Consider the following 11,611-nt stretch of genomic DNA (forward strand, 5'->3'; position numbering starts at 1 on the left):
GAGGAAGTTCTTGTATCAATGACAGAACTTCTTGCATAAATACAGACATAGATACTTATAATTGATGAAAAATAATTTAAAGTTGTTACTGATGAATGATCGAGTCACATCATCTTATTAGGGATCATAACGACCTAATGCAAACAGTTTAATGTTTTTCAAGAAATTTCCTAAACCAATGGGCAGAGAGCTTTTGGTATCTTTTCAAATTATCCTTGTAATCGACGAAGTTGATTCCAAAACGCTTGGTGTAACCACCACCCCATTCAAAGCTGTCCAAAAGTGACCATGCAAAATATCCTTGTACTTTCACACCATCCCTTTGCACCAAAAGCCAACAAATAACTAGAGTTAAGATGCAGAAAACTAGATTATGAAATAAGTAAAGAGAGGATGCCAGTTACTTGATTGCAGCTGAAACATAATAAAGATGGCGATAGAAGTAATCAATTCTGTAAGTATCCATAAGTGCCTCTTCAAGTGGCAGTGTTGGATCATTGAATTCATCCATGCCTATAATTTAATTAAGATAAGAATAAGTTAGTTTATTTGGCACTAGATTTATTAGGAAGATAATGGATTTGGAGAAGTAAAAGAACAAAATTGAAGCATTACCATTTTCTGTTATGTAAATTACAGGGTCGTTATACTCTCTCTTTATATACAACAATAGTTCTCGAATCCCTCTCGGATAAACATATAACCATGGTGAAGCACCCTGAATAGAAATGATGTTTCTCTATCATCATCAACCCAACAAAATCAAATTATAGTATTTGAAATATAACAGCAAATCAAGGAGAGTCTAAACGTACTCTTGATCCAATTGGTATCCCGTTACGCTCATCTGTCATAAGTCATAGCAGAAAACATTTTTCATGAAAGGGGTATCAACATTGTCCTATATACATTTTCTATCACTGATTTAAAGTTATTTCAGCCTAATCTATTATAATTTCTTAGTCATATATTAATAACATGTTTGGATGAGTATATTTATCCTCAGAATCAATTCCGACAGCCAGAAGCTAAAAATCCTTCTCCTTGGAATTGATTGTGACTTTAGAAACAATTTAGAATGATTTCCAAACATGCAATACTAAGTTGAAATGTTCTGTTTTCCCCTTAATTTACCAAAAAGAAAAAAAGGCATATAATGTATAATTCTTTACTAAGAATTGTAATAAAGGTCTTCTTACTGGTTAATTTGACTTGAGAAATATTGTCATATGGGTGATCACTACTTGGATTGGGCATATTGGCAGCATACATCGTGGTGTAGTAATTTATTCCAATAAAATCAAATGAGCCAGCAAGTAGCTTGGATTGCTCCTCAGTGAAGTTTGGTAATTGGTTTCCCACCAAAGATTGCATGGTTTTTGGATACTCTCCTTTTGTCAATGGTTTCATGAACCTGAATTTAAATCAATTCTCTTCACTCAGAATTAATTCTGAAACACTTTGAAGCTTCTTTCAGAATTGATTTTGGCTTTAGAACCAATCATAAAAAAATTCCAAACATGCAACACACAAACAACAGATTATAGCATGTTTGCATCAATTTCTCTTTCCTCAGAATCAATTCTAAAACACAAAAGTTACTTACAGTAGCTGCTTCCCATAATTGATTCTGGCTTTAGAATCAGTTATAAAAATATTTCCAAACATTCAACATACAAACAGTAGATTAGAATAGCCTTTACCATCCAAACATGAAATCATGAGCACGTTTGGCAGCTTGATGATCTTCTTTGTCATCTGAGAAGGGCACGAACCAGTGTGAATGCAAGGAGATGCCAATCAAACCCTTTTGAGTTGCCTGCTCAATTTCATTTTTGAACATTCATAATCATAATTCATAACAATGATCAGGATTTCTACAAACTAATATTTTTTTTCATTAATATAGAACGAACTAGAGGTTCAGGTCCAGAGGTCTTGTAGTACTGCACCTGATAACTGGTTTTGTAGATTTTCACAGCAGCTCCATGAGCAAGGAGTTGGTAATGTGAGGCCGTGTAGGGCTCAGAACACAAACTGTTAGCAAAAGGTTCATTAACAGTAACCCAAAGCTTCACTCTATCTCCAAATTCCTTGAAGCAAAGCTCTGCATAGTCCTGGAAATCATTTCTGAATGTGGAAACATGTGTTCAGCACTGCTAAAATTCAAGCATTGATTTAAATTTTCCAACCATTCTATTTCTAGCTAGCTTGAATGAAAATCTGTGTAGTTTCACTTACATAATGTGAGGGCTTAAGAAGCCACCATACTCATCTTCTAAGGCTTGGGGAAGATCCCAATGGAAAAGGGTCACAAATGGTTTAAGACCTGAAATAATCCCACAAATTTATTATGAATTGAACATCACGGAGCTGAAAATCTTCTGTCCCTAAAAGGTGTTTCAATTTCTTGTCTCACCCACGAAACCTTGTCACGTTAGATAAAAGAGATATGATTGAGGCAATTACCAAACACATCAACATTTGATTAGTGAGACAGAGAATGAGACACAATTTGGGGACAGAAGATTTCAATCCATATCATGGATATGATGATATACAATAAAGAATGGATTATTTATGACCATTATCTAGTAGCTCGTTGATCAGGTTGTTGTAATATGTGATTCCTTCTTGGTTTATTCCCGAACTTATTTTTCCTTCTGTATAATTATTGGAGTGGTTAATGTAAATGGAAGATTGAAGAAGCTGAAATTTGTAATGATGTAACTAAATCCAACATTTTCTTACTAGGCAATATTCTTGACCATGAGATAGAGAATCTGTATGCATCAGTGTTCATGTACTTCATGATCTTAACATCTTCCTGTAAACATATAAAATTGTTAACATAGAGAAATGGTACTGATCCATATCAATGTCCATTTGGATTGTACCTTATAGCGATGATACTGATCCGAAGCTACATCTCCATTGCTTCTGTCCTTTATCTTTTCTGAATGCAATCATAACAATTTTGGTATTCACTTATTGCATTAGGATATAACATAAAGCACATTCTTTAACCTCTTTGGATTACTGAATTTAATCAATTTCAATATACAAGAAGTTTTTGTGTTACAAATATGTCACGTCATATGAGAATTCATTATAAGAACAGAAGAGGTAAATCAAGCATCTTTTATATTTCTTCCAAATATTCTTCACCAATTTGAGATAATGTAAAATTAAAGAAAGCAAGAAATAAATAAGTATACCTGGGGTTTTATGAGTAGCAGTATCCCATGTACTCGGTCCTCTGCCACCTTCATTTGCAGCACCTTCACTCTTCATCATCAGCACAAAAAACAATTATAATGTACCACAAAAATAACCCCAATTGCTCAAACAGAGAATTTTTTCCCTTCATAAGACAACACATGAATGATTTCATATTATATTTTTAAAATATATTCACCTGGTAGGCGGAGGAGGCGGTACCAAAGATGAAACCTTCCGGGAAACTGCTCCGGTTTAGAGAAGCAACATCAACAAATGTAGGCACAGCAGCTTCCATGATTGTAACAGAAGAGCTAATAACAAGAGTCAATAAACCAATGTGGATGAGATATAGATAATAGCCAAACCCATATACAAATGTACATTATGTTCAATATAATTACAATGGTGGAAGTGGATATGTGGGGATCTATTTATGCATCAAGATGAAGGAATAGATATAGAGATTTAAAAATTGCTGCATACTTGACTTAGAATTTGTTTGAATGCACTTGATGTTTCAGATGAGTTTCCTCTACTTTCGTTAATGAATTATCCTTAGAAGAAAAAAGAATACTTAAGTATGAAAATGTGTTTGGACAATGATATCTGTTACGAACTAGCATTAAATAATTTAAAAGAAAAACTGATCCAAGTGAAGCATCTTTTCATAACAAAAACAGTAGTTATGAAGGGTGTTTTTTTTAACTTAAATTTATTAATCAATAACTTAAAATTTTAATATAATTTAATCTAAGCCGTTTCAATATTTTATTAATATATACTAAGATGGAAGAGTTTATTTTAGAAAAGCTTTTTATCTGGTTCACTGATGGATATATAGCCCAGGACCTCCTAGCATGTCTGGATATAGAGGCATCAATTCGACTGACTATGGTCCATTCAAGTGGTTCACAATGGGCTAATGCCTAATGCAGTTAGTTTTAAATGCTATAAATTTGCTAGTTCAGTTCATTGTCGGTTTTTTTAAATAATAAATCAATAATGTTTAATAAAATGGATTAACTTATGTAATAAAGTAATAAAATATCTTTTAGTCATAATAAACATTGTGTGATTAACCTGGCTAATTCAAGTGAGATATGTTTCATTCTCTCAAGCAATGTCTCATGTTTGGATGGTTTATAAAAAAAAAGGAGAATTTACTCATCTTCATTTTGCTTTTGGACATAGCACATGGTCGTTTTTAGCATGGCCTTAACATGGCTTTTGCAATTTTTTTTTACTTATTCGGCCTAGCTATATGTTCGAATACTAATTAAGTGTTATATAAACACATTTTTATCTTGAGAAGAGTTTCATTCTATTTTTTACTTTGAAGTATGTTAATATCCTTTTGCACCGGTACCAATGGACATTCTTCTATAATTGATTATGTAGCCAAAATTAATTATGGGACAAGCTTTTGCTAGTAGATTTTAGACGCACAACATGAAGAAAAATAAAATCATTCAAACATGCAATAACTTACGATTCACAAGTGTTAGAAAACTTCAACGGAAAAATACAAATTCCAAATCTATTGGATTGAACGTGCAACTGCAAACACACACTAAGGAGAGTCACTTTCACTCCTTTCCAAAACGACTAATTACATGTCATTTTGAAAAATGGACTAATGAATTATTGCAGGCTATACCTGCAACAACCCATAAAAAACAGTGGTATGGTGCCATCGGAAACTGAGGATTGTATAATAAAGGGACCCATCTTCATTACATATTATGTGACCACTTTTGTAGCAGAAACAATGTTGAGTGAAAAGATGATGAGAGTAGATTTTGCAAGTCCGGAGTTGATTCTAAGAGTGGCAGAAGTTGATCCAAAGAGTGGGAGTGAGACGGAAAACTAAACACATAAAGATCCACAATAAATATTTGCACCATCCTAAAATATAGTAACATTTTAACCATAACAGAACACCATGAAAAACTAAAACAATTATGATACAAACATAAATACTTGTAACTTCGGAAAATTATTTAAAATTGAAGTTCTTGAATAACAATCAAGTTCACATCATATTATTGAGGATCATCATGAAATCATGCAATAAGTTTAATATTTTTTAAGAAAGTTCCTAAACCAGTGGGCAGAGAGCTTTTGATGTCTTTTCAAATTATCCTTGTAATCGACGAAGTTAATTCCAAAACGCACGGTGTAGCCAGAATTCCATTCAAAGTTGTCCAAAAGTGACCATGCAAAGTATCCTTGTACTTTCACACCATTCCTTTGCAACAAAAGCCAACAAATCAATAGTAATTAACAATAGAGTTAAGATGCATTTGATTAGATTGTGAAATAAGTAAAGACAGGAGGCCAGTTACTTGATTGCAGCTGAAATATAATAAAGATGACGGTAGAAGTAATCAATTCTGTAAGTATCCTTAAGTGCCTCTTCAAGTGATAATTTTGGATCATTGAATTCATCCATGCCTATAATTTAATTGAAATATGGACATTTTAGTAGACATTTAATGTGACTAGGAAGAGAATAAAAAAGACAAAATAATTATGGAAAAGTGATGTGTTTGGAAATTAAAAAGAACATAATTAAAGCATTACCATTTTCTGTTATGTAAATCAAAGGGTTGTTATACTTTCTCTTTATGTACAACAACAGTTCTCGAATCCCCTTTGGATAAACATATAGCCAATCTGAAGCAGCCTGCATATAAATGATGTTTCTCTATTCTTCATCAACCAAACAAATCAAGGTATTTGAGATATAACAGCAAATCAAGGAGAGTGAAACGTACCCTTGGTCCAATTAGTGTCCCGTTACGCTCAGCTGTCATTAGTCATAACAACAGACTTCATGAAATACAAAATCAAAGGCGGTATCACAGATTAATCATTCTATCAGTGCTTTAACGTTAATTCAGTTCAATGAACTCCTTGACCTCTTGGTCATAAATTATGTTGCCCATTAATTTTAAAATTTTGGATTCCCAGCAATCAAAGAAACCTCAATTCAGTGAAGTCAGGAGTCCGCAGCTGTCTGACAATGGGGTGAGATTTAAAGAGACTATTTTAAGTGTATAGTAACCTCTTCAAATCTGATCCGTCTAATGCGGACCCTAACTGAATGCAAGATTTCATGAGGTCCTTAATTTATGATTCTTCATTAAGAGTTGTAATCAAGTTGTTCTTACTTGTTAAGTTGGCATGAGAATCTGTGTAGTAGCTCGGTTTGCTTTTGTCATTATTTGGATGAGGTATATGTGCAGCATAATTAGTAGTGTAGTAATTTAGTCCAATAAAATCAAATGAGCCAGCAAGTAGCTTGGATTGCTCCTCAGAGAAGTTTGGTAATCGATTTTCCACCAAAGACATCATGGTTTTTGGATACTTTCCTGTTGTCAGTGGCTGCATAAACCTGCAACCAAATCAACTAAGAAGCAAGACAAACAGAAAGACAGTAGAGAAGACTAGTAGTATTTACTTACCATCCAAACATGAAATCAAGAGCACGCTGGGCGGCATGATGGTCGGATTTGTCATTTGAGAATGGCAAGAACCAGTGAGAGTTTAAGGTGATGCCTATGAAACCTTTCTGAGATGCCTGCTCATGTTCAACTTTTTAATGTCTTGAACATTTCATAATAAAGAACAAGATTGCTAGAACTAATAAATTGGACCATTAATGGAGAAAGATTAACAAGTTTTGAAGTCCTTTTACAATTGATTCTAAAGTCAGAATCAGTTATGGAAGAAGCTTCTGTAAGTAATTTTTGGGGGAAATTGCTCAACGGCACGAAACGAAGTTTGTCGCGGAGCCTTACTCTATTTTGATTGGTTATTAATTTCTGAATTTGTCTGAGTCATAAAATTTACTGTATTGCAAACAAACATAATTGGTTGTAATTATAATTCGTTAGATTCATGAACTAATATTTTGAGCCATGTAGCACTTCTCATTTTTGGGTGTCAGAAATTGATTCTATGGAAAAACAAGATGCTGTAGACCACCACTGTACCTGATATTTGGTTTTATAAATTTTGACAGCAGCTGCATGAGCAAGGAGTTGATAGTGTGAGGTCACATAAGGTTCATTAAAACCCAAACTGTAACTCCATGGCTCATTAAGAGTGATCCAATGCTTCACTCTATCTCCAAATTCCTTGAAGCAAAGCTCTGCGTAGTCTTGAAAACCATTTCTACACATAGAAATGCGGTTCAACACTACTACAATCCAGATCAGAATACTTTCATACGGCATGACATTGCCATGTAAAATTTTGTGTTTATTTCCCTCTCTTCATAAATAGACTGCAACCTATTTAACAAATATGATGAGAGAAGTATACACAAAAATTAAAGCTAACAATGTCATGTGGAATATCAACACATGAGAGGATTCTGATTCCTACAATCCATGTTGGGTCATGCCACTTACATGATATGAGGACTCGAGAAGCCACTATACTCATCTTGTAAGGCTTGGGGAAGATCCCAATGGAAAAGTGTCACAAATGGTTGAAGACCTGAATTAATTCCATCAATTTATTATGAATTTGAACATCATGGATGTAATAAAGAATGGATTATTTATGACCATTGTCTAGTAGCTCATTGATCAGGTTGTTGTAATACTTGATTCCTTCTTGGTTTATACCCGCACTTATTTTTCCTTCTGCATATTTATTAGAGTGGTTCAGGTAAATGAAAGATTAAATTAGTAGCTGTAAGTCATAAGGGTGCAAGTAAATCCAACATTAGCTTACTTGGCAATATCCTTGACCAAGAGATGGAGAATCTGTAAGCATCTGTATTCATATACTTCATGATCTGAACATCTTCCTATTAGCATGTAAAATTGGTAAGCATAATAGATACAAAAACTTGAGAGCAATTTACTGATATGCTCCTTAAAAGAAGGCTTTAGTTGAGCTTGATATGTGAAGAATTTACTGGTTCCATATAGATTTCAATATCATGCAAGGCACTTTTTTGATACTTAGGTTGTTAGATAAAAGTTCTCATCTTTTACTTACAAGATTGAAAGAATGGTGTTAAAATATCAACAGCCATTTGAATCTTACCTTATAGCGATGATACTGATCAACAGCTACATCTCCATTGCTTCTATCCAATATCGTTTCTGCATGCAGTTACACCAATTACTAATTAAGAAAGCATATATATGACTATTGCCAGTTCACACACGGAGTGGAATTATGGTTATTGTTGATTGATGCTTCTATTTTTTATTTTCTTCAACATCCCTATTTATTTTCTACTTCATTTTTAATTATCACCTTATTTTTACTTCATTTCCTATTTTGCAGGAAAAAAAAACTATAAATTTTCCCTATTTCCTATACAAAACTAACTGGAAACCAAGTAAAAATTTGAGAGAAGTAGACTATGTTTTTTTAGCTGTTCTAAGTTTCATTTTAACATTGGTTTAAGGGAAAATTCTGCAGAAGTTGTCAAGTTTGACACACAAAACAGAGGAGCTCCATTCAGTATGTTCCCTATCTTCAAATGTGAAAATATTTTGCCAGAGGTTCAAGTTGTCTGGTCCAATGAGTATCTTTGCCATAAGTGGGACATCTTTAAATCAATTTTTTTGTTTTCTGATTCACTTATGGCATTAATAGCATGCTTGAATCAGCTTCTCTTTCCTCAGAATCAATTCTGAAACCCATAAGCCACTCATAGTAACTTCACACCAGAATTGATTATGGCTTCAGAATCAATTGAATAAGTGTTTCCAAACATGCACAAGACATAAAGCACATTCTTTAGCCACTTGTTAACACCTTTGAGCTACTGAATTGAATCATGATCAAATTATCAATATAAATAGTATCTATGACTAGTAATTAAAAAAACAGAACATATAAACCAAAGCATCTTTCTAACAAATATTATTGACCAATTTGAGATAAGGTAGCTTATAAAAAAACCAAATTGAGATAAGGTAAAAAAAATAAATTGAAAGCAATAAATAACTAAAGATCTCTATTACCTGGGTTTTTGTGAGTAAAGGTATCCCATATACTTGGTCCTCTGCCACCTTCATTTGCAGCACCTTCGTACTACATCATCATCAATACAAAACCAAACAAAAAAAACCACACAAATGAAATCAACTCCTATTGTTAACCTTTTAAGTTGTTCCGGAGATATGTATTATCTATAAATATACTAGCTTAGGCCTTAGAATGGTCTTATGAAAATGTGAAGCAGAAATTAAAAGATTTTTCTACACAAACATACACAAAAACGCACCTGGTAGGAGGAGGAGGCAGTGCCGAAGATGAAACCTGCTGGAAAACTGGTCCGGTTTAGAGAAGCAACATCAACCAGAGTAGGAGCAATTACAACAGCTTCAACTATTGTAACAGAAGAGCTAATAACAAGGGTGAAGACACCAATGTTGATGAGCCAAAGAGATAAATAATAGTCACTGAATGCCATACCTAATGTTTTTGATTCTGCTTAATTACAATTATTAATGGAGGAAGTGAGAATGAGACTAATTAGTTGAACTTCAAGGTGAAGAAAGGAATAGGAAAAGACAAGAGTAGAGAGAGATATATATATATAGTTAAAAGTTAATGCTTGATTATTTTAGTATGTCTTGTTGGACTGCACTTGATTTCTCTTAACTACTCCATTTCAGTACTTGTATTTGTAAGGCGTTTCAAGTGCACACACTTTATGTGTTTAAAATCACGCATCATTTACTTATCCACAATCAAACACTCATGGCTAGTGGTGGAACACCCAAGGTTAGAGTAAAATAAAATAAAAAAACCAAGGTTAGAGTAAGCTTTTCTTAAATAATCGGATCTTCTTAATCTTAAGTTTGAGTCTGGCATTACTGTTATAGTGTTTCTTTTAACTTTTAAGTCTAAGCCTTTTACAGGCTAATGAGATACTTCATTATAACGTTTAAGTCAAAGTAAATGACTCATTAATTCATTTCTGATGAAGTTTATATAGTTAAATTCTTATTTTGATTTAAGTTTGCAAAACAGCGTTAAAGTAAATGTGAGTTTACAAAGCATGTGAGTTTACAAAGGATGAAAATAGATGTAGAAAGTCTCAAATTATACCGACCAAAATGCATAAAAATAATTAAATTTAAGGAAGATGAAATCATAAGGCAATATGCATTGTTTGCCCATTAGTATTTTTAAGAAAATTAAATGTCTAAGGTAAGTATCATACTACAGAACCTGCTAGCATCTTAGCATATATTATTGCAACTTTTTAGAATTTGATACTAAAATAAGAAAAATAGAAAATTAGGAGTGTAACGATCAAAATTCTAGTATAAACAGTCATGCTTTATTATAATCATGAATTTTTTTGCTGGATATAAGATATTCAACACAATGTACAAGTTTACACATACAACTAACGCGCACCCATCATGTTAGAGTCCGAGAAAGTAAAATAATTTAACTCAGGTAGTGTTACCTAGAGAGATTAGACAGCAAAACCCCTTGTGCTTTGCATCAATCCATCAATCAAAAAGACCCCATTTTTACCACTATTATCATTATTCAGCTCTCATTCATCTCTACCAAAACTTTGATCCTTAACCTAAAAAAAACATGATCCTTGAGAGGGGCACCTCAGGTAACCATCCACCTCAATGAGAATAGGTTCATTCTATTTTTCACTTTGAAGTTTGAAGTATGTTAATATCCTACACGTACCAATGGACATTTGTCTATAATTGATCATGTAGTCAAAATTTATTCTACAGATAAGCTTATAAGCTTTTGCTAGTAGTTTTTAGATGCCAAAGCGGGAAGAAAAATAAAATTATTCAAACATGCAATAATTAACTTACCGTTCACACACGTTAGCAAACTTCAACAGAAAAATACAAATCCCAAGAAGGAATATCTTTTCAAAACGACTAGTTACATGTAGTTTTGAAAAACAGAGTAATGAATTAATCTGTAAAAAAAAAAACAGTGGTATGGTGCTACCGAAAACGGACGATTGTATAATAAAGTAGGGATGACAATGGGTAGGGTCTGGGTAGGTACTATAGTACCCATCCTCATACCCGCGTTTTAAAAAATTACCTGTAGCCGTCTTCATACCCGCGTGGGTAGCAACTTGAATGCCCGTCCCCGTACCCTCTGGGTACCTATATGCCCGTACCCGTGCCCATTACCCGCAATTTAACTAACCAAAATATATTTTTCATTATTTTTGTTAATAGAAAACAAAAATACAACTAACTTTTTAAATAAAAAACACTAATATAAATACAAAAGATTATCTACGTAATAAATAGAATCATTCAACTAAGAATATATTTTTTTAGAACGAATAAGCAATAAAGATATAACTTAATTTTTAATTTTGGATTTATAATATAGTCCTAAAGTTGTA

At 33.1% G+C, this 11,611-nt stretch overlaps 2 protein-coding genes across 4 annotated transcripts; both read right to left on the reverse strand.

Annotated features, from left to right (window-relative positions):
* Nucleotides 1–146: 146 nt before the first annotated feature.
* Nucleotides 147–3,830, reverse strand: LOC130747353 (beta-glucosidase 12-like). Of its 2 annotated transcripts, XM_057600262.1 has the most exons (14): nucleotides 3,706–3,830; nucleotides 3,419–3,533; nucleotides 3,219–3,288; nucleotides 2,898–2,956; nucleotides 2,752–2,827; nucleotides 2,586–2,663; nucleotides 2,242–2,329; nucleotides 1,953–2,130; nucleotides 1,704–1,819; nucleotides 1,200–1,414; nucleotides 816–847; nucleotides 616–718; nucleotides 405–513; nucleotides 147–320 (listed from the first exon to the last, which is right to left on the reverse strand). In XM_057600262.1, the coding sequence occupies exons 2-14, from the start codon at nucleotides 3,515–3,517 to the stop codon at nucleotides 149–151; spliced, it is 1,395 nt and encodes a 464-aa protein (XP_057456245.1). In that variant the 5' UTR covers nucleotides 3,518–3,533; nucleotides 3,706–3,830; the 3' UTR covers nucleotides 147–148. The 2 variants fall into 2 exon arrangements, with proteins under 2 accessions (XP_057456245.1, XP_057456246.1); XM_057600263.1 differs by lacking the exon at nucleotides 3,706–3,830 and having other exon boundaries at nucleotides 3,419–3,673.
* A 1,369-nt stretch (nucleotides 3,831–5,199) lies between these two features.
* LOC130747351 (beta-glucosidase 12-like) lies at nucleotides 5,200–9,763 on the reverse strand. 2 transcript variants are annotated; one of them, XM_057600258.1, is made up of 13 exons: nucleotides 9,482–9,763; nucleotides 9,219–9,288; nucleotides 8,287–8,345; nucleotides 7,969–8,044; nucleotides 7,800–7,877; nucleotides 7,641–7,728; nucleotides 7,221–7,401; nucleotides 6,690–6,805; nucleotides 6,396–6,619; nucleotides 6,000–6,031; nucleotides 5,806–5,908; nucleotides 5,568–5,676; nucleotides 5,200–5,470 (listed from the first exon to the last, which is right to left on the reverse strand). In XM_057600258.1, the coding sequence occupies exons 1-13, from the start codon at nucleotides 9,668–9,670 to the stop codon at nucleotides 5,299–5,301; spliced, it is 1,497 nt and encodes a 498-aa protein (XP_057456241.1). In that variant the 5' UTR covers nucleotides 9,671–9,763; the 3' UTR covers nucleotides 5,200–5,298. The 2 variants fall into 2 exon arrangements, with proteins under 2 accessions (XP_057456241.1, XP_057456242.1); XM_057600259.1 differs by lacking the exon at nucleotides 7,800–7,877.
* Between the last annotated feature and the right edge of the window lie 1,848 nt (nucleotides 9,764–11,611).

This window comes from Lotus japonicus, chromosome 3 (genome assembly GCF_012489685.1).
Source record: "Lotus japonicus ecotype B-129 chromosome 3, LjGifu_v1.2".
Taxonomy (NCBI): Eukaryota; Viridiplantae; Streptophyta; class Magnoliopsida; order Fabales; family Fabaceae; genus Lotus; species Lotus japonicus.

Excerpts from the sequence above, each read along its gene's own strand:
- LOC130747353 (XM_057600262.1), bottom strand. The coding sequence starts at position 3,517 with ATGGAAGCTGCTGTGCCTACATTTGTTGATGTTGCTTCTCTAAACCGG. Across the intron at positions 1,820-1,952 it reads TCTACAAAACCAGTTATCAG|GCAACTCAAAAGGGTTTGAT; the intron begins GTGCAGTACTAC and ends GAAATTGAGCAG. Across the intron at positions 321-404 it reads TATGTTTCAGCTGCAATCAA|GGATGGTGTGAAAGTACAAG; the intron begins GTAACTGGCATC and ends TTTGGTGCAAAG.
- LOC130747351 (XM_057600258.1), bottom strand. The coding sequence starts at position 9,670 with ATGGCATTCAGTGACTATTATTTATCTCTTTGGCTCATCAACATTGGT. Across the intron at positions 8,045-8,286 it reads ATCAGTATCATCGCTATAAG|GAAGATGTTCAGATCATGAA; the intron begins GTAAGATTCAAA and ends ACATGCTAATAG. Across the intron at positions 7,402-7,640 it reads TTCTCGAGTCCTCATATCAT|AAATGGTTTTCAAGACTACG; the intron begins GTAAGTGGCATG and ends TTCTATGTGTAG.